A 26,467-nucleotide genomic window follows, 5' to 3' on the forward strand; every position below is an offset into this window, starting at 1 on the left:
TCGCTGCCTGGGGCTGTTATTCACACGCCGCCACCCTTCCCTTTCTTCGGCCTGCTTGGACTGTTCTAGAAGCCGAAGGGACCTGGGGATCTAAGTCAAGATCTTTTCTTCCGGGATTCCCGGGGCTTGCCAAAGCCGACCTTCCCTGGGGTGGGGGTGCGTCGGTCCAGGCACAGCCGCGTGGCGTTCTTCCGCTTTCTCAGGCCAAGCCCTTTGGGGGGGTCCCCTGATCCCCTGGGTGGCTTCTCCTTTCATCACCTCTTTTGAGACGGCACCTGGGTCTTGGGGCAGCTGCTAACTGGCCTGCCCTCCGCTGCGTCGTCCCCACCCCATCCCAGAACCCCATTCCAGTAGGCACGACTTGTTCCAAAATCCGAGCCAGGGTCTGGCATTTCTCTGTTCACAGCCCTCCAAAGGGCTCCTGTCCCACTTGGAAGAAAACTCAAAGCCCACCATGTACCCTCCTACCCGGGCCCCCCACCCGCCCCACTCGGCTCTGCCACTTGGGCCTCTGTGCAGCCCCCAGATGCTCCTCGGGGCCCTTGCACTTTCTGTTCCCCTACCTGGAAAGCCTTTTCCCAGACGCCTGCATCACTGGCCCCATCTAAGTACCACTCCCAGCCCATCATCACCCCGTCCAGGCCCTCTCCAAGCTTCCTTTCATTCCCTGCACCCTTGGCCACCTCTATGTATTATGTCATCATTTGTTCATTTGTTTATTCCCGCCCCTCCACACTCCATGCACAAAAGCCAACTCCAGGAGAACAGAGTGAGCGTATTCCGGGGGCATCCAGCAGTGCCTGGTGGAGTCTCCATGCAATAAATACTTTTTGAATGAATGAGCGAAGAAATGAATGAATGATGCAGGGCAGGGGCAGTGGAAGAGCTTGGCCTGGGAGTCCAGGTGCAAACATTGCACTCTGGTAGTGCCACCTGCGTGCGTTGCTTAGCCTCTATGCCCCATCCGTACCAGGCCACTTGAAATCCCCGTTTCCCAGGCTCTGATGCTGAAGAGGTGAGTGCTGATGCTCTGCAGGCCTGAGGGTGGGCTGAAGTGCCACCCCCCCCCAGCACCCCACCCCGAGGTGAGCTGGCATTCTCCACCAGGAGAGACAGGTGGTGAGAGTGGAAGGGCCTGGGGTGCTACAGCCAGCGGCTCTGGCTTGGGTTTCCCCACCCTGTGTTTGGCCAAGTGTGTTCCCATGGCGGACACAGGAGAGAGGGCAGCCCTGGGGCCATCTCAGTGGCTGTTAATGTTTGTGAAAAGAAATATTGTCCTGCTGTCCCCGAGTCAGCCTCAGCGACCTCTGCTCTGGACTCTTGAGCAGCTGCTGGGCAGGCGACGCTGGGCAGGCGGAGGTTTGAGGGTTTGAAGGGGATTTTGAAGGGGATGTGCTCTGCCATCGGGGAGGAGGTGGAGGGGCGCCCGCATGTTTCAGCAAGTGGAAGGAAATGCCGGCCAGCTCCGAGGCAGGTTCTCCGCCAAGATGGGACAGGGACAGAGCCCTGTGTCTGTGGGTTGGTCGGCTTAAGTTTCAAAAGTCTATGTTCATTGTGGAAAAACACCCACGACACAGGGCATAAAGTGCACGGCGAGCGCCCCCTTGTTCTGACCTGCGAGGTCCCTGCCGCTGCTGGACTCATTTCTGTGTACCTGGGGAGAACACAGGGTGGTATTTTCCAACCCTGCCAAAGCCAAAACTGGGCATGTGGAGACCGAGCCTGTTTTAGTTTGCCAAAGGGCTGCCGAAGCAAAGTACTGGAAACGCGTTGGCTTTCATAAAAGCGATTTATTTGGGGTAAAAGCTTACAGCTCCAAGGTGGTGTGAAGTCCAAATAAGGGCGCCCTAAGAGGTGTTTTCTCACCAGCCAGCGGCCACGTGGGGAGCTAGAAGGCGGCCGCGCTCCACCGGGTCTCTGCCTTCTGCAGCTCAGGCGGGCCTGGGATCGGCTTCTCTCCTCCTGAGCTGCTCCCAGGGCCCAGCCACTTGGGGGCTTCCTCTGGTCCTCTCTCACATTGTGGATTAAACATGCATCTCCCGTTCTCCCAGGTGTTGTCCCTCTCTGTTTCCATTTATATGAGACCGGTCAGGGGGCAGAGACTCAACCAATGAAAGGCCCTAAAGTGATCTTATCACGCAATCTAATCAAAGAACCCTCAGCTGAATTTGATACAATCAAAGGGTATCAGGCCCTCGGGAATGGATTAGTTTAAAAACCATCTTTCTCTTTCGTGGATTCATAAAACAATCTCAAACTGCCACGGGCCTGAGAGACAGAGAAGGAAGTACCCTCAGACCCTGGAACTAGCCCTGCCTCCTGCCAGCAGGTCCTGGCTGGGGGCCAGGGGTCACGCAGAGAGGCCAGTGGGAAGCTAGCTGCCCTCACAGGGTTGCTTTCCTGGCAGGGCATCCAGACCCAGGAGCCTGAGGACAATGGCACCTACCTGCTTTGTGTTCCCAGGGCTGCTGAAACAAATCGCCACAAACTCTGCACGTTAAAACAACAGAAGTTTACTCTCGGTTCTGGAGGCCAGAAGTCCAAAAACAAGGTGTGGACAGGGCTGTGACCCCTCCCGAGGCTCTAGGGGCATCCCTCCTTGCCGCTGCCAGCTTTCAGAGACTCCCCGTGGTCTTTGCTTGTGGCCACATCACTCCAATCTGCCTCCGTCTCCACATGTCTGCGTCTCAGATCTCCCTCTCCTTTCTTTTATGAGGACACTGTTGGTTGGATGTGGCTCACCATAGTCTGGGATGATGTCATCATGATGTCCTTACTTTAATCTCATCTGCAAAGACCCTATTTCCAAATAAGGTCAGAGTCACAGGTTCCAGGGCTTAGGACTCGAGGGACATAGTTCGAGGGACACTCCATCACCCAGAGCTGTCATGAGCACTTAAAGTGCTTAGGGCAGCACCTGGCCTATAATGAGAGTCAAGAAATAGTAGCTGTCGTGGCGGTGGCAGTGGTGGTGGCGGCGAATGCCGCTCTCCCCTCTTGCCCATTTGGAAAACCAAGGATGCTGGGACCTTCCTGCCCCTTGATCATCAGCCCTGGGCACTGTGCTGACCTGTGCTCAGGAGAGTGGCACCCATCCTCACCTGTCCTCCCACCTTGGCCTTTTGAGGCCCCAGGATCCAAGCGGCAGGGAGGGGCCCATCACTGTCATCCCCCCAGTAAACACATGGTCAGCAAGACTGTGCACCCCAGGAAGGCAGGGAGGCAGCTTTCCAGGGAGGCGCAGGCCTCGCTGTCTTGTCATTATCACATGGCAGGTGCTCAGTGACACCCATGAAATGAATGAACATGTTCTTTTCCAGGGCCCCCCTTGCTCCATTAGGCGACGGGCAGTGGCTGGGGATCAGGCCACATGGTGGGAGTTCCGGTCCCCACCGCTTACCAGCTGTGTAACTTTGGGTAGGTGGCACGTCCCCTCTGTGCCTCGGTTTTGTTCTGTACCCAAGAGGTGTGATACCCTCCCTGGAGAGTAGGCGCGAGGACTAAATAAGATGCTGCGGCGGGTGCTGAGGCCAGGCGCTGGCAGGGAGTACGCAAGAGTCAGCGTTCGCGGCCTTTCCTGCTACTCCCAAGGGGGCCGGTTCCTGGCTGCACGTCCGCCTGGGGATGCCGCGCCCTGCCCCGCGCTGTGGTCATGGCCTGGTGGGAGGACACTGCTGGCTGGTCTAACTTGCGGAGCGTCCTAACAGCCCTCTCCAGGGGCTGAGCCGGTGGCCAGAGCACCCTCGACGGTCAAGACGGGCCTGACAGCAGCAAGATGGTTCCCCAGGGCTGCGAGGGGAAAGCCGGGCCGGGGCCTCTGCTGCCGGACAGCCCAGGCTCTTATCAGAGAGGCGCTGTGGGTTTTGTCGCCTCCGGGCTCAGGGGTCAGCCCTGTGACCCACGCAGGCAGCCCGAGACTGCTCCAGTCAGGGTGTGGCCTGGAGCAGAGTCTGGAGCAGCCTGGAGCAGAGTCTGGAGCGGGCGGAAGGGGTTAGAGAGTCGGCAGAGGAAACAGCGTGTCTGTGGGTTTTGAAGACTCGTCCTTGGGAGGACGGACCTGTTGGCCTGCCTGGGGTGAGAGGCCAGAGGCTCGAGGAATCCCGTTTGGGTTCATTCCTGGGGGCAGGGGACCTTTCTAACAGTCCTGGAAAGCTGCGCTGAAGTTTCCCAGGCTGCACCTACTGTAGGTCAAGAGCAGCTTTTTTTTTTTCGGTAGAAACAGAAATGCTGTGATAAGAAGCCCAGTGAAAGTGCCACTGCTTGGGGTGCCCTGGATGGGTACCCCACCCCGCCACAATCCCTGTGGCTCCTCCCTAGAACCCCAGGGCTCCCCAGAGCTCACCCTGACAGCCCCTCCTCTGGATAATGGTCTCTGCAGGCAGGCATTGCTCCAGGGGCCCCGTTTTGGCAGCGTGGAGGGGCCTTCTACAGGCAAGAGGGGCTCTGGTTCTGCTGCTGTGTTACTAGTGGTGACAATCCCGGCAACGAGCATTTATTGTGCACTTTTGTGGTCTACCAGCCATTCTTCCACGTGGGTGCGGGAACAGCCGCAATGTGTGGAGGGGCTGGGTGGGCTTTCCAAGTTCATGTAACTCACAAGTGGAGATCGGAGATTGGAACCCAGCACTTCCAACTCCAGAGCTCATGCTCTCGGGGGGACTCTTGGTGGCGGTGAAAGAAGAGGAAAGTTCATATTTTAACTTCCAGTACAGGTGTATCTATAGCTTTGAAGAATGCGCGTGTCATGCTGCTGTTTCCAGTTTACCGGCTCCCCCGCCCATGCCCACGCGCTCCGCCACATCCTCGTCTCAGCCTGCTCCACCAGGTACGTTAGAGACCAGGATTTATTTGTGGCCTTGCTCCTCATCTGGCCACAAGGATGACGTTGCCACCCCCCCCCCACTGGAGGGGATGAGCGCAAAGGAGAACGGGAGTCCTCCAAATTGTGACCCTCCCACCCCAGCCCCCTCCTCATCCTGCTGCGGATTAGGGTCTCTGTTGGGTATTTTCTTTCTCTCCGACTCCAAAATGCAGGGCCCCACCCCAGGACCTGCCTGGGACCACCCGGCTCAAGTCACCGGGAACTCCAGAAATGAAAGCCCTGTCCAGGCATCAGCAGAAGGCCCTCTGGGTGGGTGGAGAAGAGGCACACAGTGCCCTCTGTCAGATTTTTCTAGAGGTCTCCTGGGACCGGTTCCATGTGACGATGTCAGCTGGGCCTTTTCCCTGTGTGCCTGGCCCTGTGCTGGATGCTGAGATCGCAAGATGAGTGAGACTCCCCAGAAGACCTCACAAGCTGGTGGGGAGGCAGGGGTGGTCAGTCACGGCCAGCGCGTGCTGGTCCAGGCATTAGCGAGGTGCGGGCAAGGGCAGGTGTTGGCGGTCAAGAATATCGGTTCCAGATCGCACTGCCCAGGGTCAAATCCTGCTGTCCACCAGCTGTGTGGCTTCAGGCAAGTGGCTTTATCTGCCTGAACCTCACCTATAAAATGGAGAGAGTACACATAGTTGTGGCCCATGGCAGGTGCTTAAGAGATGTAAGCCATCGTGTGTTGTTGCTGTTGTAGGAAGGCTGAAAGGTGCAGCCTGGGAAACTTCAGAGCTGATGGGACACCTAAGCAGGGTTCTGCGGGAAGAATAGGAGTCGATGGGTAGACTGGGCATTCAATGCAGAAAAATAGTCTGTGCCAGGCATTTGGTAGGATCACAGGGAACCCAGAATAGGTGAGAATCATTTAGTCCCTGCTCTGGAAGGGACAAGGTGTAGACTCCAAATGGACAATGACTGCCCATGCTGGCCAGGTGCACTGAGTAATGAAAGAGTGTCACCAGGAACTCTGGAGCCCCAGAGAGCTCTCTCACTCACTCACTCACGTGACAATAGTGAGAGAGACGCAGAGACAGTCCCATCAAAGTCGGACCCCCGCAATGGGAGCCCCCCACCCGGGCTGGGAGAGCCAAACTGGACCCGCGGTGCTGCAGTGCTTTTGTGGAAATGACCTGTTCGGGGAATGTTCTGCGGGAAGCTTTTACCTCCTCCTTTTTTAGGATCGTAAGTAATGGCGCTTGTCCCTTGGAGACATTTTTCCCCACACAGACAAGTGCAAAGAAGCAAACGACAGTTGGCCATTGTCCCACCCCGGAGCTAACGCCTGCCCCTGTATAGCCTTATCCACTTCCTCCTGCACAGGGTCAGAGTCGAGCTTATCCCCTATTGTAATGCTGGACACTTTTTCCTTAAAATTCTACCATGAGCATCTTCTCCACATCATGAAAACGTCATCATGTTAGTAACTGCACAGAGATTGTCAAGGAGCCGTGCTGTTTCTCTGCTGTCCTGTGAGCTTAGTCCTCACAAGACCCTTCCCAGACCCTTGAAGAGAGGAGATGCATTTCCTTTTGTCAAGGGTAATGGGTGGTTCCGGCACCCACAGCTGTGGAACCAGACAGGACCTCAGTTCACATCCCAGCTCTGCCGCTCAGTTGCTGTGTGACCTTGGGCAAGTGGCTCAGCCCATCTGAGCTGCGGTTTCCTAATCTATATCATGCGCATATGTCCTCATTTAAATGGGGCTCCCCCTGCCATTCAGCATCGGCTCACCACATTCGGGATGGACTGTGTGCTCGTTCCTTGTCCATCATCCCCACTGGAACGCGGGCCCCTGGAGCTGGCATACACCTGTTTTGTTGGCCATGGGGTCCCCGGCACAGGCACAGTGCCTGGCCCCTAGCAGGCCCTCCCCACAGTCCTGGCGAGAGGGCGGACGGTCCTCGTGGATGCTGAGCGAGAGAAGACACGAGGCCAACCTGGTGGGTGGGAAATGAAAACTTGTGCTGGGAAGCAGGGGCTCCGCAACCAGAAATCCCATCGTGCCTGGGGGTGCAGGGACAAAGCAGAGGGGGAGAGCTCACCAGCTCTGGGTTCAAATCCTGCCTCTGCCTCCCGCTCTGATGTGATTTGGGCAAGTGGCGTGACCCCTCTCAGCCAGTTTCCCTGGCTACCAAAAGTGGCGGTAATCCTTAGGGTTTGGAGGCGCTGGGGACTCGGGCTCACCAGAGCTGCTCACGAGGGCATGTCTGGGGCGAGAGCGGCAGGAAGCCGTGCCTTTGGCAGCCAGGGGAGGGCAGGGGCCCAGAAGCTCACCATTTGCTCCAGAGGGAAGTGGGGCCCGGGAGGTGTCGAGCCGCCCAAGCCCTTATTTTACAAACGCAGCTTAGGGTAAATCCCTGGGCCCCAGCCCTCCCCAGCTGCTCCCCGTCCTGGGCGTTAATTAAGGGGGGGCTGTATTAGGTTCCAAGGGCCGCGAGGGACCCCGTCCCCAGGCTCCTCCCCGCACGTCCCTCCCCAGACCCCCCCTGCCCCTCGCATTCCCAGCCCTCACCCTCCTGCTGGCACTGGGTGGGACTCCTGGCCTGGCAGCTGCCTGGGGTCACCCAGGCCGCCTAGGCAGGGGCCACCGGGGTGGGCCTGCTGGGCTGTCCCGCCACAGTTCTGGTCAGCGACTCTGGGTCCCCAGAGGGGCCCAGGCAGGGGGCCTGGAGGAGCAGGAGAGGGCTGGGCAGCAGCTGCCCGTGAAAGGCCCCGTGTCCCTCTGTCCAGCTCCTCACCCCCCACCCAGCCCTGGGAGCACAGGCCCGGCCTGTGACAGTCCAGGCCAGGGTTGTGCCATCCCTGGGACCCCTGTCACCAGCAAGACCCCACCGGTTGCAAAGATGAAACGTTCCCGGCTCAGCTCCCTGGGACCTCCGAGCACCCACCCAGGGGCCTGAGGAAACACGGCGGTGCACGGGCCTGCACACACTCAGACACACTCGCGGGCACACTCTCAGATATACACAGAGACACGGTCACACACAGACACACTTGCAGACATGACAGAAATACACTCGTGCGAGCACACACACACACATTCTTACCATGATGCACATACAAGTATACATGTGTGCAGAGACGCCCCAGGGCACGCTCCCGGCCGTGCACAGAGACGCGGGTGCACGCAGCACCGCCTCCCCGCTAAGGTCTGAGCCCTTGGGCCTCTCCCGTGCAGGGCGCCGCCCGCCAGGCAGGGCGCTCCCCTCGCAGCTCAGCCCCCAGGGTGGCATGTGGCCCTGGGGATCACCGGGCCTGACTGACTACCGGTCCAACCAGACTTGGGTTTTGAAGGTCCGGGGCCCTACGTGGCTGGGTCAAGGCGGGTGGGATGCCGCTCGGCCCGTTCGTTCCTGCAACGAGCACGTGCCGCGTGGGCACTGGGTTATGAAAATGGGGCTCAGCGTGGAGAGGGGGAGGAACGGCAGACCCAGCACAGAGCCTGGGCGAGCGGGCGCCTCTGGACACGCAGCCAGGGGAGGCGGCGCCCCAGCCCGGCACAGCCTGCTCAGCAGACCCTGGCAGGAAAGGGTGCAGCTGCAGCCCTGCCCGGGGAGGGCGCTGGGGCAGCAGCCGCCGTCTCTTCATTTCCTCTCCCCGGCCGCAGCTTCCCCCCAACCCCCCACTTCCCTCTCCAGGGCCTCCTCCGGCCGCGGGGGGCCCCTGCTGGTCTCCCCAGTTCCCTGACTGCGAATCTCCCAGTCAGGTCCTGGGAACGGCCTCCCCTGCTCCCTCCCCATACCTGAGAACCAAGGGGGGCCAGAAAGGGTTAATAGCACAGACCCTTGGTGCCCCCTTTTTAAAAAAAAAATTCAAACTTTATTTAAAATTCAAAAAATAACAAAAGGCACCTTAACAAGTTGTGGAAGCATGACTCCAAAAAAGTTCTGTGCAGGCATTTTTATCTCATCCACTCTCAGAGACAAACAAAGTTGTTCCTCCAGTGTTCAGAAAGATGCACGGGAGAAGGAAAGTTTCTTGACTATGTTAATGTTAATGAAGAAAATGAAGAAAAGAGAAAAAGTGCTTAATCTTATTCATGTCTCACAAAACCAAACTTTTTTACCTTTGGTATTGATGTAGTACCTTTTTTGCTTTTGCTACAAAAATATTACAATATTGTTGTTAGCTATAGTCTGTAAGTTACATTAGTTCTATTTTTCCCATGTAAAAATATATAAGAAAAAACATATGCCCCCCCCCCTTTTTTTATTTCTCTCCCTTCCCACCCGCCCCAGTTGCCTTCTCTGTGTCTATTGACTGTGTGTTCTTCTTTGTCCACTTCTGTTGTTGTCAGCGGAATGGGAATCTGTGTCTCTTTTTGTTGTGTCATCTTGTGGTATCGGCTCTCTGGGTGCACAGTGCCATTCCTGGGCAGGCTGCACTCTCTTTTGTGCTGGATGGCTCTCCCTATGGGGCGCACTCCTTGCGCGTGGGGCTCCCCTACGCCGGGGACACCCTTGCGTGGCACCATATTCTTTGCGCGCATCGGCACTGCACGTGGGCCAGCTGCACACGGATCAAGGAGGCCCGGGGTTTGAACCACGGACCTCCCATGTGGTAGGTGGACGCCCTAACCATCAGGCCAAGTCCGCTTCCCTATATGCCCCTTTCGTGAGAAGCTACCCCGGGGTTCCAGACCAACAGTCACCCCATCTTGGCCACCTCTCCGGACCCCTCTGAGAGTGATCAATTGTCCTGCCAGGCTTCTGGACCCATGTACCTTCCAACAAGCCCCCCAACCCTTCAAGCTTCCTCTCTCTGCTGACTTGCCCAGAAATGCTTAGTCTTCAAAGCTTTTCTCTTTGCCTTAGTGAGACCTAGAGAATTCTGCAAGCTCCATGGTCTGGCACAGGAGCTGGAGGGTCCAGAGCAAGCCAGGGACCACCTCCCCCTCAGGGTGGTCTACTCAGAAACTGGATGGATGCATGGATGAGGGGGTAGGTGGGTGGGTGGGTGGACAGATGGATGGATGGACGGGGTGGATCAGTAGATGGAAGGAAGGAAGGGCAGACTGGCTGGCTGGCTGGACAGTCAGATGGAAGAATGGATAGGATGACAAGAAGAATAGAAGGAAGCCTGGCTGCCAGTGATGCCAAGTCAAGGATGGGGGTCCAGTGGAGTGGAGGATGAGGGTCCAGTGGAGTGGAGGAGGCCTGCATCAAAAGGCCTTACTAGAAGAGATGTTTGTCTCTTTTCTTTGCCATGAACTGAATCTCCCCAACCTTGCCAGGAGGAATACATTCTAACTCTTTTTTTCTCTTTTTTTGGTCTTTATTTATTTTTTTAATGTTAGATTAAAAAAAATATGAGGTCCCCATATACCTCCCACCCCCCTCACCCCAATCCTCCTGTAACAACAACCTCCTCCATCATCATGGGACATTCATTGCACTTGGTGAATACATCTCTGAGCACTGCTGCACCACATGGTCAATGGTCCACATTACAGTTTACACTCTCCCCCAGGCCACTCAGTGGGCCATGGCAGGACATACAATGTCCAGTAACTGATAAAAAATTGTCCCTTGGAGCCTGTCTCATTTCACTTCATTTGTCCTTGATGGACTTTTGTGGTCATGGAGAGCAACTGATGGAATCTCCCTTCTATAACCTTCCCTGTATTTGAAGACTTCAACTAGAATAAAATAAAGTGGTTGGACTAGATGGGTTTTCAGAAATGGTGTTTAAAACTAAAAAAAAAATCAGATTCATTGGAGACCACCAGCACTTCTGTGTGTCTAGCAGCTAAGCCCATTTGTTCCCTTTCTACATAAGTGAGTGTTCTGAGATTTCAGGATAAACTGTTACCATTAGCAACTCCTTATCTGGGTGACTTTTCTTTATACCATGTAACAAAGCAAAACCCAGAAATCAGTTGGTATCTTTGGCTCATGTGATTGGAGGTACCATCTGTAACCCCCAATTTAAAATGTGTGCATTCCCCAAAACAGCCCTTTCATTGTCCTTAGTTGCTTTTACAGTAAGAAAATACTGTGGAGTTGGATACACTTGAATACACTCCCTTTATTGGTCTCACACATGGAGTTTCCATGTTGGGTTTTATTTTTTAAGGGGGGAATTTCATTGATTTTTGTAAAAGAAACAAAACTAGAAGCCCCTCGGACGAATCCCCGGGGAGCCTTTTAGCACTTACTTTCTCTGCTTCCGTCCTGAGCCCTGCCCCCACCCCTCAGCTGCCCACTCTGTGCTGAGTAAGTTGATTCCTGGTTGAGGACCTGGGTTCTTTTGTCACCAGAGGCCTCCTGTGACCAAACGTCACATGGTGGGGAGGTGTATCGTTCCCCTTTAGGTCAAGGTTGGGAACTAGCGGGCTTCTCTTCAGAGTCTTTTATGGGCCAGCCATTCATTAATTTGTCCAAACCTTTCACAGATCCATTTATTGGTCTTGCCAGGGTCACCTTGGGTATAATGAGTCCTGCTTACTCCCTGCTGTGTGAGGCGGGGTTGCCTTTGGGAGCCCAGCTGCCCGTCTTCCGGCCCTTCCCTGGGAGCGTGACCACTTGGCATCTGTGAGCCTCCGCGCCGGCACCTCCCAGACCACCCTAACGGGCTGGTGTTAATAAACCTGGCTCTAGACCTGGGTGGTGAGAAGGTCAGATGATGCATAAATGAGAAGATTCTGGGACCGTTGTACGGAAAGAGCTCTGCTGTGGCTTCTAATCATTGAGATAGCTGGAATTGGACTAGCAGGAAGTGTCCTGCCGGAAGGAATATATAAAAATTGTAAATAACACATTGATTGATTATGCACCAAAGGGCTTAGAAACTGTTGGTTCACTTCAGAGGCTTTGGCCCCCTAAACATCATATTGTTAACTTGCCTTGCCTACTCTTTAGATGGAATCAGGGAGACCCATTCTTGGACAGATTACTTTAAATACTGGATTTTTTTATACTGATCATATCACAGAGACTTCCTTAAGGACCACCTATTCTGTATTATTACTCTCTCCTTCCAGATCGTCCTCTGGGGCCGGACTGAGAAATGCCTGAAGGAGACAACGGAGGAGATTCGGCAGATGGGCACAGAATGCCACTACTTCATCTGTGACGTGGGCAACCGGGAGGAGGTATACCAGATGGCCAAAGCTGTCCGGGAGAAGGTAAGTGGCCTGGGTGGCCTGGGGGCAGAAATTTGCTTATGGCAGAACAGCTTCTTGGGGTACCTGCATAGTCTGTCCTGTGAAGCTGGCCAGGGCTGTGTGTGTGTGTGTGTGTGTTTTGCCGGGGGAGGGCAGGGAGTTATGATGTAGGTTGGTGTTTTGATTACATAACAGGAGTCATTGCCTGTTCCTCCCTTGGAAGTTTAGACCTTGTGGGTTTCTCTCCTTGACCTTGGGGGCACTGTCCCTTGCCCTGTGGAAGAAACCTTCTTCTGACTTGCACCATCTATTCAGACCCAATGTATCAGTGAGCCACAAGGGAGCAAAACCCGCCCTGTTGAGTGTCTGGCACGTGGTAAATGATTTTATGTAGCAATATTTCATCATTTTCAAGTAACAGTAACCTACAGTTACCATAAATGCACGGCAGGTGTATCATACCTGTCCTTAGAGCAACCTTGGTTATTAGCCCCATTTACAAATCAGAGAGGCGAGGTGGCTTCCCCGGGCTCCTCCATGGCGCATGCGGTGACAGCCCCCGGCTCCCTCTCTCCCCCAGGTGGGTGACATCACCATCCTGGTGAACAACGCTGCCGTGGTCCACGGGAAGAGCCTGCTGGACAGCGACGACGACGCCCTCCTCAAGTCCCAGCACATCAACACGTTGGGCCAGTTCTGGGTAAGGGTCACCTTGGGGGTGATAATGACACATTCCTGCCAAGGTCCGTCTGGCTCCAGGGAGCCCGGGAAGGGTAGCGAATGCAGGAGAGGCTTACCAGGGCTGGGGGGCTCATGCCAACAAGGATGTCTGAGGACATGGTGGGCAGACGAGGGGAATGACCAGCCCTGGGAGACGTCTGGACTCTGGAACGTGGAGCTCAGTCCCCAGCAGCAGGGAGCCCTCCATCCCCTGTCCCCCGGGAAGGCTCAGCCTCCGGAGGCGTTGCATGCAGGCATCCAGGGTGGTCTCTTTTCTCTGCGAATGGGGTACGGGGCTGTCGGCAGCTGCAGCTGTCCCTCACGGACCTCCCGTCTGCCCTCAGACCACCAAGGCCTTCTTGCCGCGCATGCTGGAGCTGCAGAACGGCCATATCGTGTGCCTCAACTCTGTGCTGGCGCTGTCCGCCATCCCCGGAGCCATCGACTACTGCACGTCCAAAGCCTCGGCCTTCGCCTTCATGGAGAGCCTGACTCTGGGGCTGCTGGACTGTCCAGGCGTCAGTGCCACCACCGTGCTGCCCTTCCACACCAGCACCGAGATGTTCCAGGGCATGAGGGTCAGGTCAGTGAGCAGGGTACCCCTGGCCGCAGGGACAGGCCTCCTCTTCCCCCTCCCCTGACTCATGAATGGCCAGTCGGGCCACCAGAGAGGCTTTTGCACACAGACAGCTAAAATGGAAAAATAACCCATGAGCCCTTTGGCTCTGGTTTTGCAACCTTGTCTCTTGACCTACCAGCAAGGCAGTAGGATATTCTAGTGGCTTAGGATCCTGCCACTTACAAAATACCAATGCTACATGCATACCGTGGAAAACTACACACATTAAAAAGAGCACAAGCTACAGATACAAGAGCAACATGGATAAACCTCAAAAAATTATGAGTGAAAGAAAACAGAGACAAAAGAGCACTGGTTGCATGATTCCATTAATATGAAGTTATAGAACAGGTTAAACTGGGCTCTTGTGATAGAAAGCAGAACAGTGGTCACCCCTGGAGAGCTGGGATGTTTCCTGGGAGGGGACACAAGGGACCGACCGTTCTAGGGTTTTAGAAATGTCTTCTATTCTCAACCTGGGTGATGATTACAAAGGTGAAAATTAATCAAGTCATACACTTAAGATTCGTGCCTCTTATTGTGTGTGAAGTATCAGCTCAATTTAAAGAAATACCCAACCATCTCTCCCCACCAGGCCAATTAAATCAGCATCCCTGAGGTTCAACTGGGAATGGGGACTGTTGGTTTGGAGCAGGTGCTTTGGGGCAAGGTACCAGCATGAAGGGTCACTCTTGTACCTGGTACTATGTGACCTTGGGTCCAATCAGTGCGCTCTGACCTCATTGCTTATCTGTGAAACGAGATGGCGTAAGCATGCTTACGCCAGAGGATTCTGTGATGAGGCTAAAATGGGACCATGCATGGAAAGCCCTTTGCACAGTATTTGATACATGCCGGATAGATGGTGCTATAACTATGTGCAGTCGTGGAGGGGAGTACAGTTATAGAGAAATGAAAATGGGGGAATTGTCTAGAAAAGATTTTTTTCCTTGGTTTCTACAGTGCAACGTATGATGAGTTGGTGATAGGTTTGCCTCCAGAATTATATGCTTCAATTTCTTCTGCCAAAAATGAGGATGAGAAAAGTGTGTGCATGAAAGGGTAACAGGGGAGGATGCCATGAGACTGTTCCAGGAAGGTGTCTGGCTTAGCACATGGCACGTGGTAGCCGCCCAGTACACCTTAGTTCTTGTGAAGAGGGCTGGTGTCGTTCTGGTGGTTTTGAATCACACCTCGGTCGCTCCTCGGCTGTGAAACTTGGGCTAGTGTTGTTACGTCTCTGAGCTTTACTTTGCTCATCTGTCAAAGGATGGAAATGATATTTACATCATAGTACTGAGAGAGTTAGAAAGAATATATGTAACAAACACATCTAGAGAAAAGCCCAGGACTTAATAGATGCTCAATAAACAGCCACACTTACTATTTTTACTACCAATAAGCATCTTCATAAATGCAGATGTTATGGGTTTTCTTACCACAACATATCTTTAGAGTTTGTCACAGAGATATATGTTTCAACCTGTACAAGTTATCGTACATTGTGAATTTCAAGGAGGTTGGATTAACAACTACTCATATTCCCTGTTGGCTTTTTTTCACCATGACAACTGGGTTTGGTTTCTTTTCATCTGGGAATACAGGAGGTGGTTGATAAATGCACATTGGATGGAAGTGCCTTGAAGGCAATCCACAGTTTTAGTTGGGTGCCATGGGCACAGACCTGGGCAGGAGACCTTTGCATACACCACGCTTGGGTGTCTGTTCACCTCCTGGTGGTGTTCCTTTTCAACCACCTTAAGAAAGAAATGCGGGGTTTCCCGACCAAGTAATTTTTCCACAGTGGTTCGGGGTGTGAGCCCAAACTGCCTGGCGTCAAATCCCAGCGCTGTGTGACCTTGGACAGGTTACTTAGCTTTTCTGTGCCTTGGTTTCCTCAGCAATCCAAAGGACTGCACAAGGTAGTCGGGCTGGTCAGACGAGCCCCGCCTGCGCGCTCACGCTCCTTGCCTGGCCGGGAGTAACCTTTCCGTGAAGGTTAGTTACCCGTGCTTGTGCCGGGAGAGCCCCAAGGACTTGGCAGAAGGGGTAGTAAAAGGATGTTTAACCAACTCCCACTTCCTGAAAAAGATAAAAAAAGAAAAAGAAGAAAAGCCTCGGTTTCCTCCCCAACCATGCTTAGCAGCTGCCCGGAAAGGAGTGGGGGCAGATATTTAGGATAAAATGAAAGTGTCCCCACAAGAGCGGCTGAGCAGGTGGGTGCCGCTTGCAAATCACCGTTACTTGAGCTCCTTCGATGTTTCAGCCCCACGGTTGGGCACTTTGAAAACCCGCTGCAGTTGGCCCTCATCTCAGCCCCACGAGAGAGTGGCTGTGCCCATTTTACAGATGAGGGAGCCGAGCCTCAGAGAAGTGAAGGGGCTTGCCCCGGGCTGCACAGCGAGAAGCTGGCTGAGCAGAGGAGAGCCCGGGCTCTGTGCGTGAATCGGTGCTGCCTCGTGGAGGTTGCCCTTCTGCCCGCTCCCCACCTACCCCACCCACCCACCACAGAGGGAGAAAGGGAAGTGCTGCCGGCAGGCATGCCCCGGCCTCCTCTGTCGGATTCTGCTGTAGGGGCCTCTCTTGCCCCACCCCTGCAAGCCCATGAACCTTGGTCTGTCCATCCTGTCTTCCCTTCCCTCGAGAAACAGGGCTGCCCGCAGGTGGACGTCGGAGAAACCAGCCGTGGGCCCTGCCTGCAGGACCCCCCCACCCCCACCTCTGCAGCACCCAGGCAGCTGGCCTTTCGGGATTGCAGGGCCCTGGGCATCTTACAAGCCCCATCGTGATGGCAAAGGAAGTACAGGGCGGGGGTGGGGGGCCCTTTTCTGAGATGCTTGGGCCCCCTGAGGCCAAGCCCATCCTGGGGGCCCCGAGTTGCCCAGGAGTGACATCAGGCGCAGTGACTCATCACCCCTGACCCTCCTGGTGCCATAGCAGACCCTAAGCCCTTGGCAGGATCAGGGTCAGAGCCCCCAGCCTCAGCTCTGCCAGGACAGTGGACAGGCCTGGTTTGCATACCTAGGGCCCCGCTGACTCAGTTTCCTTATCTGTAATTTGGAGAGAGTGATTGCGTTGAGCACTTAGCCCGGGCCTGGCACTGAGTGCGCTCCGGGGTGGGGCCTCCTCCTCCACCCTGTCGTTGGCATTGTGTGGGCTGCAGTCAGACCCCCCCAGGGCCTGGGAAGCCCCTGATGTTTGCGCGCTCAGTCTTCCACTCCTCTGTCGCATACATGGGAAGAGCCTTGTAAATATGTGAAGGAATGAACCATCAGCCGGTCCGTGAGTGGGGCAGTGAGCAAGCCGGGTGGGACGGGCATTGCCAGCAGACCCGGCCTCTGGGTGGGACGAGCAGGGCACACCAGGGAGCAGCAGCCCCTTCAGTGCTCACCCATTCGGCGAGTGTTTATGGGTCACCTACTCTGTGCCAGATGCTGGGGACACGACAGGGAGGGAGAGCAGGCAGGCCTCCTCCGCCCGGCCTGGTGGAACGCACCGTCCGCTGGGGAGACAGCCCATTCATGAGGGAACAAGCAGGTCAGGCCCCTCCGGAGGCGGCCTCTGTGACCAGGATCAGGGGCGCCCCTGGGTGGTCTGGGCTGAGACACCTCCCACAGGAGGGGGAGGGAGTGGTCCAGGCAGAGGGGACGGCAGGTGGGCTTGATATGGCAGGAACAGAAAGGTCGGGCGGGAGCGGAGCGAGTTGGGAGGAGAGCCAGTCGGGAGGGACCGGCCTACAGGGCTGGAAGGGCGAGAAGCAGCCTCGGGGCTTAAACCCAGGGTGCTGGGAGGCTTGGGGCGGGGGGCAGAGAGCAGGGCAGCCACGTGCTCTGGTTGGCTTTTTTTTTTTTTTAATTATGTGTTCAAGAAAGTTTTAGGTCACAGTAAAGTCACATCTGGAATATAGGGGACTCCCATATACCCAACATCAAACCCTTTTCCCCCTTTCCCAGCAATGGTCTTTTCACATGTGGAGGTTACGTTTGCTATAGCTGATGTACAGATACTGAAACATAGCCCCCCACCATGGTTCCATTGGTGGGCATTTTAAATGAACCTCCGACGTGCTTTGGGAAACGGATCCCAAGCAGGGGGGCTGCAAGTGCTGGATTCTGAAGAGGGATCCCCAGTGAGACCCCGCTGGAGTCTGGGAGGAGAGAAGGGGATGTGGATTCCTCACAAGCCTCGGCGGGGACGGGAAGTATTCCAAACAGGTCTTGAGTCTCTCGCACAGGAGAATTTTTACCAAAGAGGTAACCCCAACCCTCGGCCATGGAGAGGTTTGTGGCAGAAGCACCTCCTCTTATAAACCCACCGTATCCCCTCCTCCGTGCAGGTTTCCCAACCTCTTCCCCCCACTGAAGCCAGAGACAGTGGCCCGGAGGACGGTGGAAGCCGTGCAGCTCAACCAAGCCCTCCTCCTGCTCCCGTGGACAATGCATGCCCTCGTTATCTTGAAAAGGTACAGGGCTGGGGGAGACAGCGCTGCGTCAAACTCAGCCGACCATTTCCCCTGCTCCCTGTGGGCCCTGGCAAGGAAGAGGCAGCAGGCAGGAGGAAGTGCACCTGGCATCGATTAGTCATGTCTGCTGTGGGCATGAAAATGGGAAGTGGCGGCATATCTGCCATGGATTTACTAGTCCTGCAGTAGGCAGCGGTTCTCAAATTTTCTGGTCTCAGGACCCCTTTACTATCTTGAAAATGATTGAGGAATCCAAAGAGCTTTATTTATGTGAGTTGTATCTATCACTTGACTGTTGTCAGAAATTAAAATGAAGAAAATGACAAAATTTATGCATGTATTTGCACTAAAATATTTTCATATCTTTTAAAGTAGCAATAAGAAACTCATTAAATATTAACATAAATATGATATTTGTGTGAAAAATAAATATATTTTCCAAAACAAATTGAATTTGATGAGAAAAGTGACACTGTTTCACATTTTTGCCCATCTCTTTATTGTCTGGAGTCAGGTTTCTGCTTCTGATTTCAATCTCTTGTCATGTCACGTGTTGGCTTCTGGAAAACTCCACCGTACACACGTGAGAGAATGAGAGTGGAAAAGGAGAATAATGTCTTAGTGTTGTTGTAAAAATAGTTTTGGCCTCACGGGTCCCCGGAAAGGATCCTGGGCATGCCTAGGGGTTCCGGGACCACAGTTTGAGAACCGGTGTTCTAGGGCAGGGAAGACGTAGCCCGGCCCTCAGAAGGCTTCCTCTAACGGGGAGGGTGGGAACCTTGGCCCCAAAGGCTTAGGATTCCCAGGAACGCCACCCTCCCCTGTGGTCGACTGGAAGCCAGGTAGGATTTACCTGGGCAGGCTTCCTGGGGGTGGAGTCAGCTGAACTCGGCCAGCATCATATTCGCCTAGAACTTTCAAGACTTGGGGCAGCATCCCCTTCCCGTCCCAGTCCTAGGCCGAAGGGGCCAGTCCAGGGGCCTCAGCACTAGGGACGCTAGGGAGACCTGCGCCTGGAGCCCCCCAGCCCCCCAGCTCTGGCTCCTCGGCCCCGGGCCCCGGCTGGCTGCACCCCTTTGGACAGAGGCCTCTTCAGAAGCCGAAGCAGCACCCCGGGGCCTGGCGGGCCCCGCTCCGACCTGAGGTCGGCTCCCAGGAAACCCGGGTCGCCTCTGACTGCGGGAACAGCACGCCCCTGCCAAGGAGCTGTCCCGGCAGCGAGCACGGGAAACCCGGTCGCCAAGGGGACGGCAGAGTCAGTGCTTGTTCCTCCAAGCTCAGAGCCTCTCCGACGCCTCCCTGACGGGAGGAAGGGGGCTCCTTGGCTGCCTCCGTTAGCCTGGGGAGAGCAGGGGCTCAGGCCCCCTCAAGGCCTGGCTGCCACCCTCCACCTCCGGGGGCTTCTCAGAAGCCTTTCTGAACATTCTAGACAAACAGTCTGTCTAGGATGTCTCGGGGCTCTCCACAGCAAGGCCCAGCCTCCATTTCCTGTCCTGTCCCAAACTACTTCCCGTAGGAAGCAGAGGCCTCTCCCCTCCCCATTTCCTGCCCCGAAGCCCCCCGTTACCTTCCCCCAAAGGATTCCATACAGGCTCCACTCCAGTGCCGCCCCCCCCCAGGGAGCCTTCCAGATTCCTCCGGCTAGAAGCGAGCCTTCCCGGCCTGCACCTAGAGTGGGCCACGTGCCTTCAACTCGATACAGAGGAGAACTCTCTGCCCTGCCCCATCTGAGGCCAGGGCTCGGAGATGAAATATCTGCCGCAAAGCCACCAGCAGGCTTGACAGGGCTTGATGGGGACGCGCAGGGCCCTGGGGGACAGAGAGCAGTCTGGGCGTGAGTCTGGAAAGCTTCCCGGAGGAGGCAACACCCAAATCCTACCTGGCTCCTCAGTCCCACACGGTCAGTACTTGTTGGAGTTGCCTGGGTTGGAGCTGATTGGTCTCTGAGAAGCCTAAAGTGCTAAGAACGGGGCCTTGGAAGCGAGTTCCCTCCTGCCACCCCTGCAAACAGCTGCTCACCCACCTACTTGAACGTCCTGCCCCGTGGAGGTGTGGGTGGCTGGGAGGAAGCCGGGGTGCGGCCAGGAGAGGAGAGGGAGTGCTGACCGTGTCCCGTCTCCTCCCCCAGCATTCTCCCACAGGCTGCGCTTGAGGAGATCCACAGATTCTCAGGAACCTACACCTGCATGAACACTTTCAAGGGGCGCACATAGAAGCGGGGTGCAGAGCGCTCTCGAGGAGCCGCGGAGCCTGCGGGGCCACGGCAGCTGGACACACAGCCACAGGCCTGTCCCTTGGCGCGACCAGGACTGCTCCTGTCCAGGGGGAGGATTCTGGCTGCCCCCCCCACCAGGCTGGCCCCAGGACCTTTGCACAGGAGCGATGGGCGTTACTCTGACCCCCATGGGGAGGCGAGAAACCAACCAGCAGCCGCCTTGTCACTTTTTGTCCATTTCTGATTCTGTAGAGGTCATTGTTAAACCGCTTCTCGAGCCTAACCAGCCTCAGCAGTGTGCTAGACTCTTTTCTGGGAGGGCCCGTCCCCGGACGCTCCTCCTGCCCCTCCGCAACCCACCCGTCCTCAGCTTGCGCAAACTGGTTGAACGGCAGGCGCGGAAAATAAAGAGCGATGGCTTTTGCGAGTTCCTTTGTTGAAATCCCTGACCCCTGGTCCCTGGTGGGTGCTGGGGAGGGCGCCAGGCTTAGCCACAAGCTTTGAGAGAGAGCCGGTCTGCTCGGGGTCTCCAGCTGCCAGGAGCACCGTGGGCCGGAAAGGAGCAGAGGTCAGAGGAGGACTCGGAACCCAGGTCCCTTGCCGGCTCTGCCAGGCCCCGCGTGGCAGTCACGGGGATGGACCACTCTGGCAGCTCACCTTGCTCCTCTGGTGTGACCGTCACGAACCAGCCTGCGGGGAGCATGCCGTCCGCCACGCCACGTTCCCGCCGCCACCAACTCGGCAGAGCAGAGCCAGTCTTTATTGAGCACCACTTGTCTACCCGGCATGTGCTGGGGCCCGAAAGGGGAATGTTGTTGAGGAGCCAAAACAAGACCGCCAGGATGCCGCGATGCCGAGAATCTGCCCGAAAGAGGATCGTGATTCGCTGGAAACACGTGGTGGCAACTCAACCACGACGACGCAAGTGCTGAAGGGGTGCTGCAGATCCCAGGGGCAGATTTTATTGCAGGGGATACACCTGAGATAGCAAAGGAGGAGGAGGAGGTCTGGAGAGGCAGAGGGGATTGGCACGGGTTTATTAATCCATGAGGAAAAATTACAGCCAAAAGCAGGCGGGCAGAGATGCCTGCGGTAGCTCCGGTGTGCGTGCCCCTATTGCAGCAAGCTTAAACTCAGCTTCCTGTATAATGCTGTCGTGTAAGGAGCCGTGTCCATGTAGCTTTTGCGGGTGGGTGGGAGGCCAATGGGATGGGAGTGGGTGGTGATCCTGGAGATGAAGGAGAAGGCCACACATCTTTATTCCAAACAAGGCGGTTCCCTGAGAGTTCCATAAACCTTGCATTTACATACAAAACTTGCTGGGGGTGAACCCTTCCAACTTATATGAAAAGGTCAGTTGCTCAGCTTGGGTGACTCAGTCTGGTCCACGTGCAGAAAATGCCAGGTCATGATCACATCCACTGTTGACTGAGCACCCACGATGAGTCGCACCGTCCTGAGACATGGTATTTTATCTCGTTAGTTACCAACTGCACCTAACAGCAGGACCTCTTCACCAACGTCCAGGGGCCACAGTGTACACGGTCCAGGGTGAAGACCGGCCGTCTCTCAATGGCTTACCACAATGAAGGCTTAGGTCTCGTTATGGCTGTGTCCTTTGAAGCTGGCTGCAGCTCTGCTCCACATCGTCTTCCCTCTGGGACCCAAGATGACGAGTAGCCGCCATCTGGAATGACACCGCCTATGGCAGAGGTGGGCAGACATGGGGGACCTCGCACTGGCTCTTAAAGTTTTCTGCCCGGAAATAATACGGATCACGTCTGCTTACATTTTATTGGCCAGAGCAAGTCACCTGGTCACGCCTGCCGTTGTTGCAACAGAAAATGCAACCCTCCTCCAGGGAGAAGCAGTCAGTATTTGAACTATAAAACAATCCACCGCAGCATGGAAGAAGATGCCCTTAAGAACACAAGGAGAAATTAAAATTTCAGCAGAGAGTGGAGGAAAGCAAAATGATAATTTGCAACCTACAAATCCTAGGGCATTGCGGCCACTGGGTAGCCGCGCCCTTAGGAGACAAACCATTTCATAGGTGTGAAAACCAGAGCAGGGAAACTGCCTGCCCAGGTCCATAGCTTGTGAGCACCAGAGTCAGGATTTGAATTCGGCTCCACCTGACCCAGAGTTCTCTCGCTCACCGTGGCATCACATGATGGCAAGGGATGGAGCTGCCAAGCCAGGACCCATTGCTCTTGTTTTTGTCCTTAAGGACGTGTGTCACCAAAGCATGTGTGTTTGAGGGGGCAGGGGGTGGCCAAAGGGGCCAAGGCTGGAGCATCCCACCCTCTTCTATCACCCCACAGGGGCCAGTCTGGTCTACATGGGTGGGCCTATCAGGCATGGCCTGTCCCCTGCTCTCCTGGAACCCCAGGACCGGTGCCCCTTGGTGACTGTCCCTGGAGATGGACTGGCAGGCAGGGACAGGTGAGCGGGAAGAGGGGAGGGTCCCACCTCTAGAGCCGAAGGCTCTACCCTCTTATGCAGAGGAGGGGTCTCTCTGTTCCAAATCTGGCTCCAGGCCAACCCTTTGGAGAGGATTTGATGCCTGAGGTTTCCCTGAAATTGCATTTGTCCTGCAGGCCAGGGATGCAGCGAGGACCCCAGGGGTCTGGCTGGACAATGAGAGCTGGTGAGGTTCCACCCACCTCACCCCCCCCCCCCGCGCGCCCCCCCCCCCCCCCCCCCCGCCCAGCCCACTGAGTACAGCCGGTGGCCTTGACCTTGACCTTGGCTGCAGTGGGACCTCTTGGTGTCCCAGGGTCCTGGAGTTCCTCCTGACAGGCCACCCCTCCCTCCACTGGGGAGCTGCTTTCAGTCTTTTTCTGGATCTTTCCCTGGAGGATCTAGGGAGAAAAGCCTTGGGCGGATTCCCAGGAGGCCCCTCCTGACCCCTCCCCAGGATGGCCACTTGGAGGGCATCAAGAATGAGAGCGGGGAGCTCATTCTGTCCCTCGGCTGGGCCAGTGAGGCGTGCACCCCAGCACCCTGACCTCCCGAGGGGCGGGACAGGAAGCACCCACCCTGCAAAGAAGGCCAGGGCCTGGGAAAAGGCCCGGCTGCCGCGTGGGGGCTGCTCCCCAGCCCCTGAGAGGACCAGCCGGGGTGGGGGCACCCTCTCCCTGGGCGCAGGAGGCCCTGAGGCATGGACTCGCCTCTTCTCGGGTCAAAGGTTGGGGGGGGGGCAGGCCGGGGGGGCACAAAGCTCCTGGACGGGCAGGGTGGCTCAGCCCCGGCTCTCCACAGAAGCCCCTTCTGCTGGGGGAGTCAGCCCTGCCTCTGGGGAGGTGCAGTCTGGTGGGACACACAAGGGAACCAGGTCACAAGCAAACTAATCCAGCAGCCCAAACGCTGAGCAGCCAAAGTGCTGAGAAGCAAGGAGGAGGAGAGCCGGCCGGGGTGGGTCGTTTAGGGACAAGAGACCCCTCCCACCGTGGGGCACCCGGATGGCTCCCGAGGAGGGGCGCTTCCTGGGCAGGGGCTGGTCTGTGATGACAGAGGTCTTGGCTTCTGAAGAGAGCGTCTCTGCAGACGCCCCTCGCTTCAGGCAAAGCCCAGAGGCGCCCGCGCCCCTGGACACAGGAGGCCTGGGCAGCCCGTGGGTCCCCCTCCCTGAGCTGGTGCCCACCTCTCCGGCTGCCCCAGTGTCCAGCTCCCGTGCCCCTAGGGTGCAGGCTCTCCCACCCTCACCGTGAGGGCTTCGTGGCCAGGGGCTTCCCGAGAGGCAGGGGGTGCTGTACTTGGAGGGAGCTGCTGGCTCTAGAGTCCCCTGGCCCCGCTTCATCTTGGCTCTGTCACCCCCTGGGGCTTCACTTTTCCAGCCTGCGGAGTGCACGTGATGCTTCTGCCCGCCGACCTCCCGGGGCCGGGCCGAGCAGCCAGTCGGATCAGACCGAAGAGGGCCTTGCGAAGGCCGGCGGGGAGAGAGGCTGGTGGCGGCACGGCTCCAGCCAGGCACCCACTGCCCCTCAGGCCACCGGGGCTGCGTAGCCTGCAGGGCCTCAGCTGGCTCCCTCGTGGTGTGGGTGAGGCCAGGGCTCAGGCTTAGGAACGCAGCCTCGCTGGCAGGTGCATGGGGGGAGGCGCCCGGGGAGGGCAGAGGCCAGGGACGCCCAGCAGGAGGGAGAGAGGCACGTGGCCTGCTGTCCTCTGCCCCGTGGCCTGGACGGAGGCCACTTCTCTGGCTCCTCCCGCCAGCGCCAGCTGTGACCAGGCCCTTGCACCCAAGGCTCTCTGTGGCTCAAGGACAAAATAAACCCAGAACCTCCCCCAAAGGCACCACTGGGAGAGGCAGGGGCCGGAGGCTTGGCTGGGTGCTGCGCCCTCCACAGGTCCTAAGTCAGCCCTCGGGGAGGCACCACCCAGGGGAGGGCGGCTGGGCCTGCGCCTGCGGCTGGCTGCTAGGTGTGACCTGGGAGGTGGGGAGGGGTCCCTGGCCTCTGAACTACTTGGAGAGCGGCAGTGCCGCCCTCCCTTCCCTGGGGAGTCTCAGGATTCTCATGAGAAGAATAACCAAAAAATGCCCTTTGCAAATAAATCTACCCTGGAACTGAAGTTGGCTTTTCATCCAGCTGCCAGTTAGGATTTCTACAGGGTCCCAAGCATAGAGGCCAGGTTGCTAAGGCCACTAGCCGCTGTCTGCATGATCAGGTCCACGGCTGTCTCTCCAGCCCACCTCCCACTCCCGGGCACCCAAACCTATCTCTCCCTTCTGGAATCCTCCGAGCTCCCTGTCTCATCCCCCGTTCGCCACCCCGGGAGCAGGGACTGCACACACTGTCCCTCCTGCCTGCAATTGTCCTCTCCTCCTTCCACCCCAGCCTGCAGGCCTCCCAGAGGCCACCAGCAGGGCACAGCCTGGCCCCAGGGCTGCTCCACCTCAGCCTTTTGCAGCTTTTATATTCATTACACGGCTCTCCATTCACCTTTATAAATGTATATATCACAGCTTTACTGAGTTAGAAGCCACAGGCCACATAATTTACCCCCTTAAAGTGTACAGGTCAGTGGTCTTTAGTCTATTCTAGACTTGTGCAGCCATCACTACTATCAAGTTTAGGACATTTTCATGACCCCCAAATAAACTTCCTCTCCAGGCCCAGGCACCCCCTAATCTGCTGTTTCTGTAGATTGGGCTCTTCTGGATATTTCATAGGACTGGAATCCTACAATACGTGGTTCTTCTGTGTTTGACTTCTTTCACTCAGGATGACGTTTCTAAGGGTCACCGGTGCTGTAGCGTGTATCAGAACGTCGCTCTTTTTCAGGGCTGAATAATATTCCGTTGTATGGGTGGGTCACACTCTGTTTCTCCGTACATCTGCTGGTGGATGCTCGGGGCCGTTCCTGCTTCCTTGCTCACCCAGTCTGTGTGGTTCCCTCTCACTGGGCCCCACGAGACTGGATGCTCTGCCAGAGCAGGGGGCAGGGCCATTTTTGCTCAGCCCCTGGCGCAGACTGAGCTCTCAGGAAAGGTTTGCTGTCTGAACAAAGAGAGAGAGAACCTTTGCCTGAAGGCCTCACCTTCCTCCCAACTGCCCCTGCCCCCCCCCCACACCTTCCCTGGCACCTGCAGCCGGGCCCCCCAAATAGTAAAAACCAACCTTTGTCATTAAACGTTCCGTGTTCTCCTCCCAGGTTTGGTGAGCCCTAACCACGGCACGAGTGGCATTCTGGGCTGGAGAAACCTCTGCTCTGGGGCCCTCCTGGGCTTCCATCTGATAGATACAAATAGAAGATTCCCCTCCTGGTTGCGACAAGCAAAAACGTTCCCAGACATTGCCACCCTGCCCCCCACGAGGGCCCCTGGTCTACCCGCAATTTCTCATTTCTTCTTCGTGACATCCTAGAGCAGGGGCGTCGAAGAGTTGAGGGGACGGAGCCCAGAGAGGCCCGGCGCCCGGCCACGGTCAGGCCAGCCGCAGAGCCGGGCAGGAGCCTCCTGCCCCCAGGCCTGGGCCCTGACCCCCCCGGGGGACACCTGGGATGCCGGAGGCCTCAGCCCCTCGGGCCTTCCCCGCTGCTACTTGAGGTGCTCCTTCTTTTGATGAGGTTTGAAAACTCCCCAGCGCCATCCTCTTGGTGCTGGGGCTGCAGAATTTTCTGGCCTTGCCTCCCCCCTCCTTCCCCGCGCCAAAATCCTTATCATTCCTTTCATTTTTCAACAATCACAAGACAGAGGAAATAAATAGTTGCAGGAAGAGACAAGCTGGGCTTGTTCCCCGGAGCTGCCGCTGCGATGTAACTGGATCCTGCCGGCGAAGGTCACGTCGCGCAGCGGTCGGCGCCCTGGCCTGGGACCCGGCCTGGCACTCTCCCTTCCATGGCCCTGGTCTTTTCTGAGGCTGTCGGTGCAGCCGAGCTGCCTCCGAATGCCGTGGCGGATTTTCCGGGGAAGTGGGCTTCTTGCTGGGGTGGGGAATGACGGCGGTGGCCCAGGCGGAGGCGCCGAGGGGGCC

The 26,467-nt window shown here is 56.5% G+C and overlaps 1 protein-coding gene and 1 long non-coding RNA gene across 5 annotated transcripts in view; one reads left to right on the forward strand and one right to left on the reverse strand.

Annotated features, from left to right (window-relative positions):
* DHRS3 (dehydrogenase/reductase 3) overlaps positions 1 to 20,418 on the forward strand; it is a 38,986-nt gene extending 18,568 nt beyond the window's left edge. For 3 of the 4 annotated variants that reach the window (XM_058304365.1, XM_004482502.5, XM_058304364.1), the window contains 5 exons: positions 11,853 to 11,996; positions 12,556 to 12,675; positions 13,040 to 13,278; positions 17,651 to 17,776; positions 19,905 to 20,418. In XM_058304365.1, coding sequence (XP_058160348.1) covers positions 11,853 to 11,996; positions 12,556 to 12,675; positions 13,040 to 13,278; positions 17,651 to 17,776; positions 19,905 to 19,989 — 714 coding nt within the window. In that variant the 3' untranslated portion in view covers positions 19,990 to 20,418. Of the gene's footprint in view, positions 1 to 4,729; positions 4,826 to 11,852; positions 11,997 to 12,555; positions 12,676 to 13,039; positions 13,279 to 17,650; positions 17,777 to 19,904 lie in introns of those variants that run through there. The other variant, XM_058304366.1, reaches the window with a different exon arrangement.
* A 4,419-nt stretch (positions 20,419 to 24,837) lies between these two features.
* Positions 24,838 to 26,116, reverse strand: LOC101419833 (uncharacterized). Its single transcript, XR_189156.5, has 3 exons — positions 25,824 to 26,116; positions 25,613 to 25,726; positions 24,838 to 25,492 (listed from the first exon to the last, which is right to left on the reverse strand). It is a non-coding gene; the product is annotated as an uncharacterized lncRNA (long non-coding RNA).
* Between the last annotated feature and the right edge of the window lie 351 nt (positions 26,117 to 26,467).

Source organism: Dasypus novemcinctus, chromosome 9 (assembly GCF_030445035.2).
Source record: "Dasypus novemcinctus isolate mDasNov1 chromosome 9, mDasNov1.1.hap2, whole genome shotgun sequence".
Lineage (NCBI taxonomy): Eukaryota > Metazoa > Chordata > Mammalia > Cingulata > Dasypodidae > Dasypus > Dasypus novemcinctus.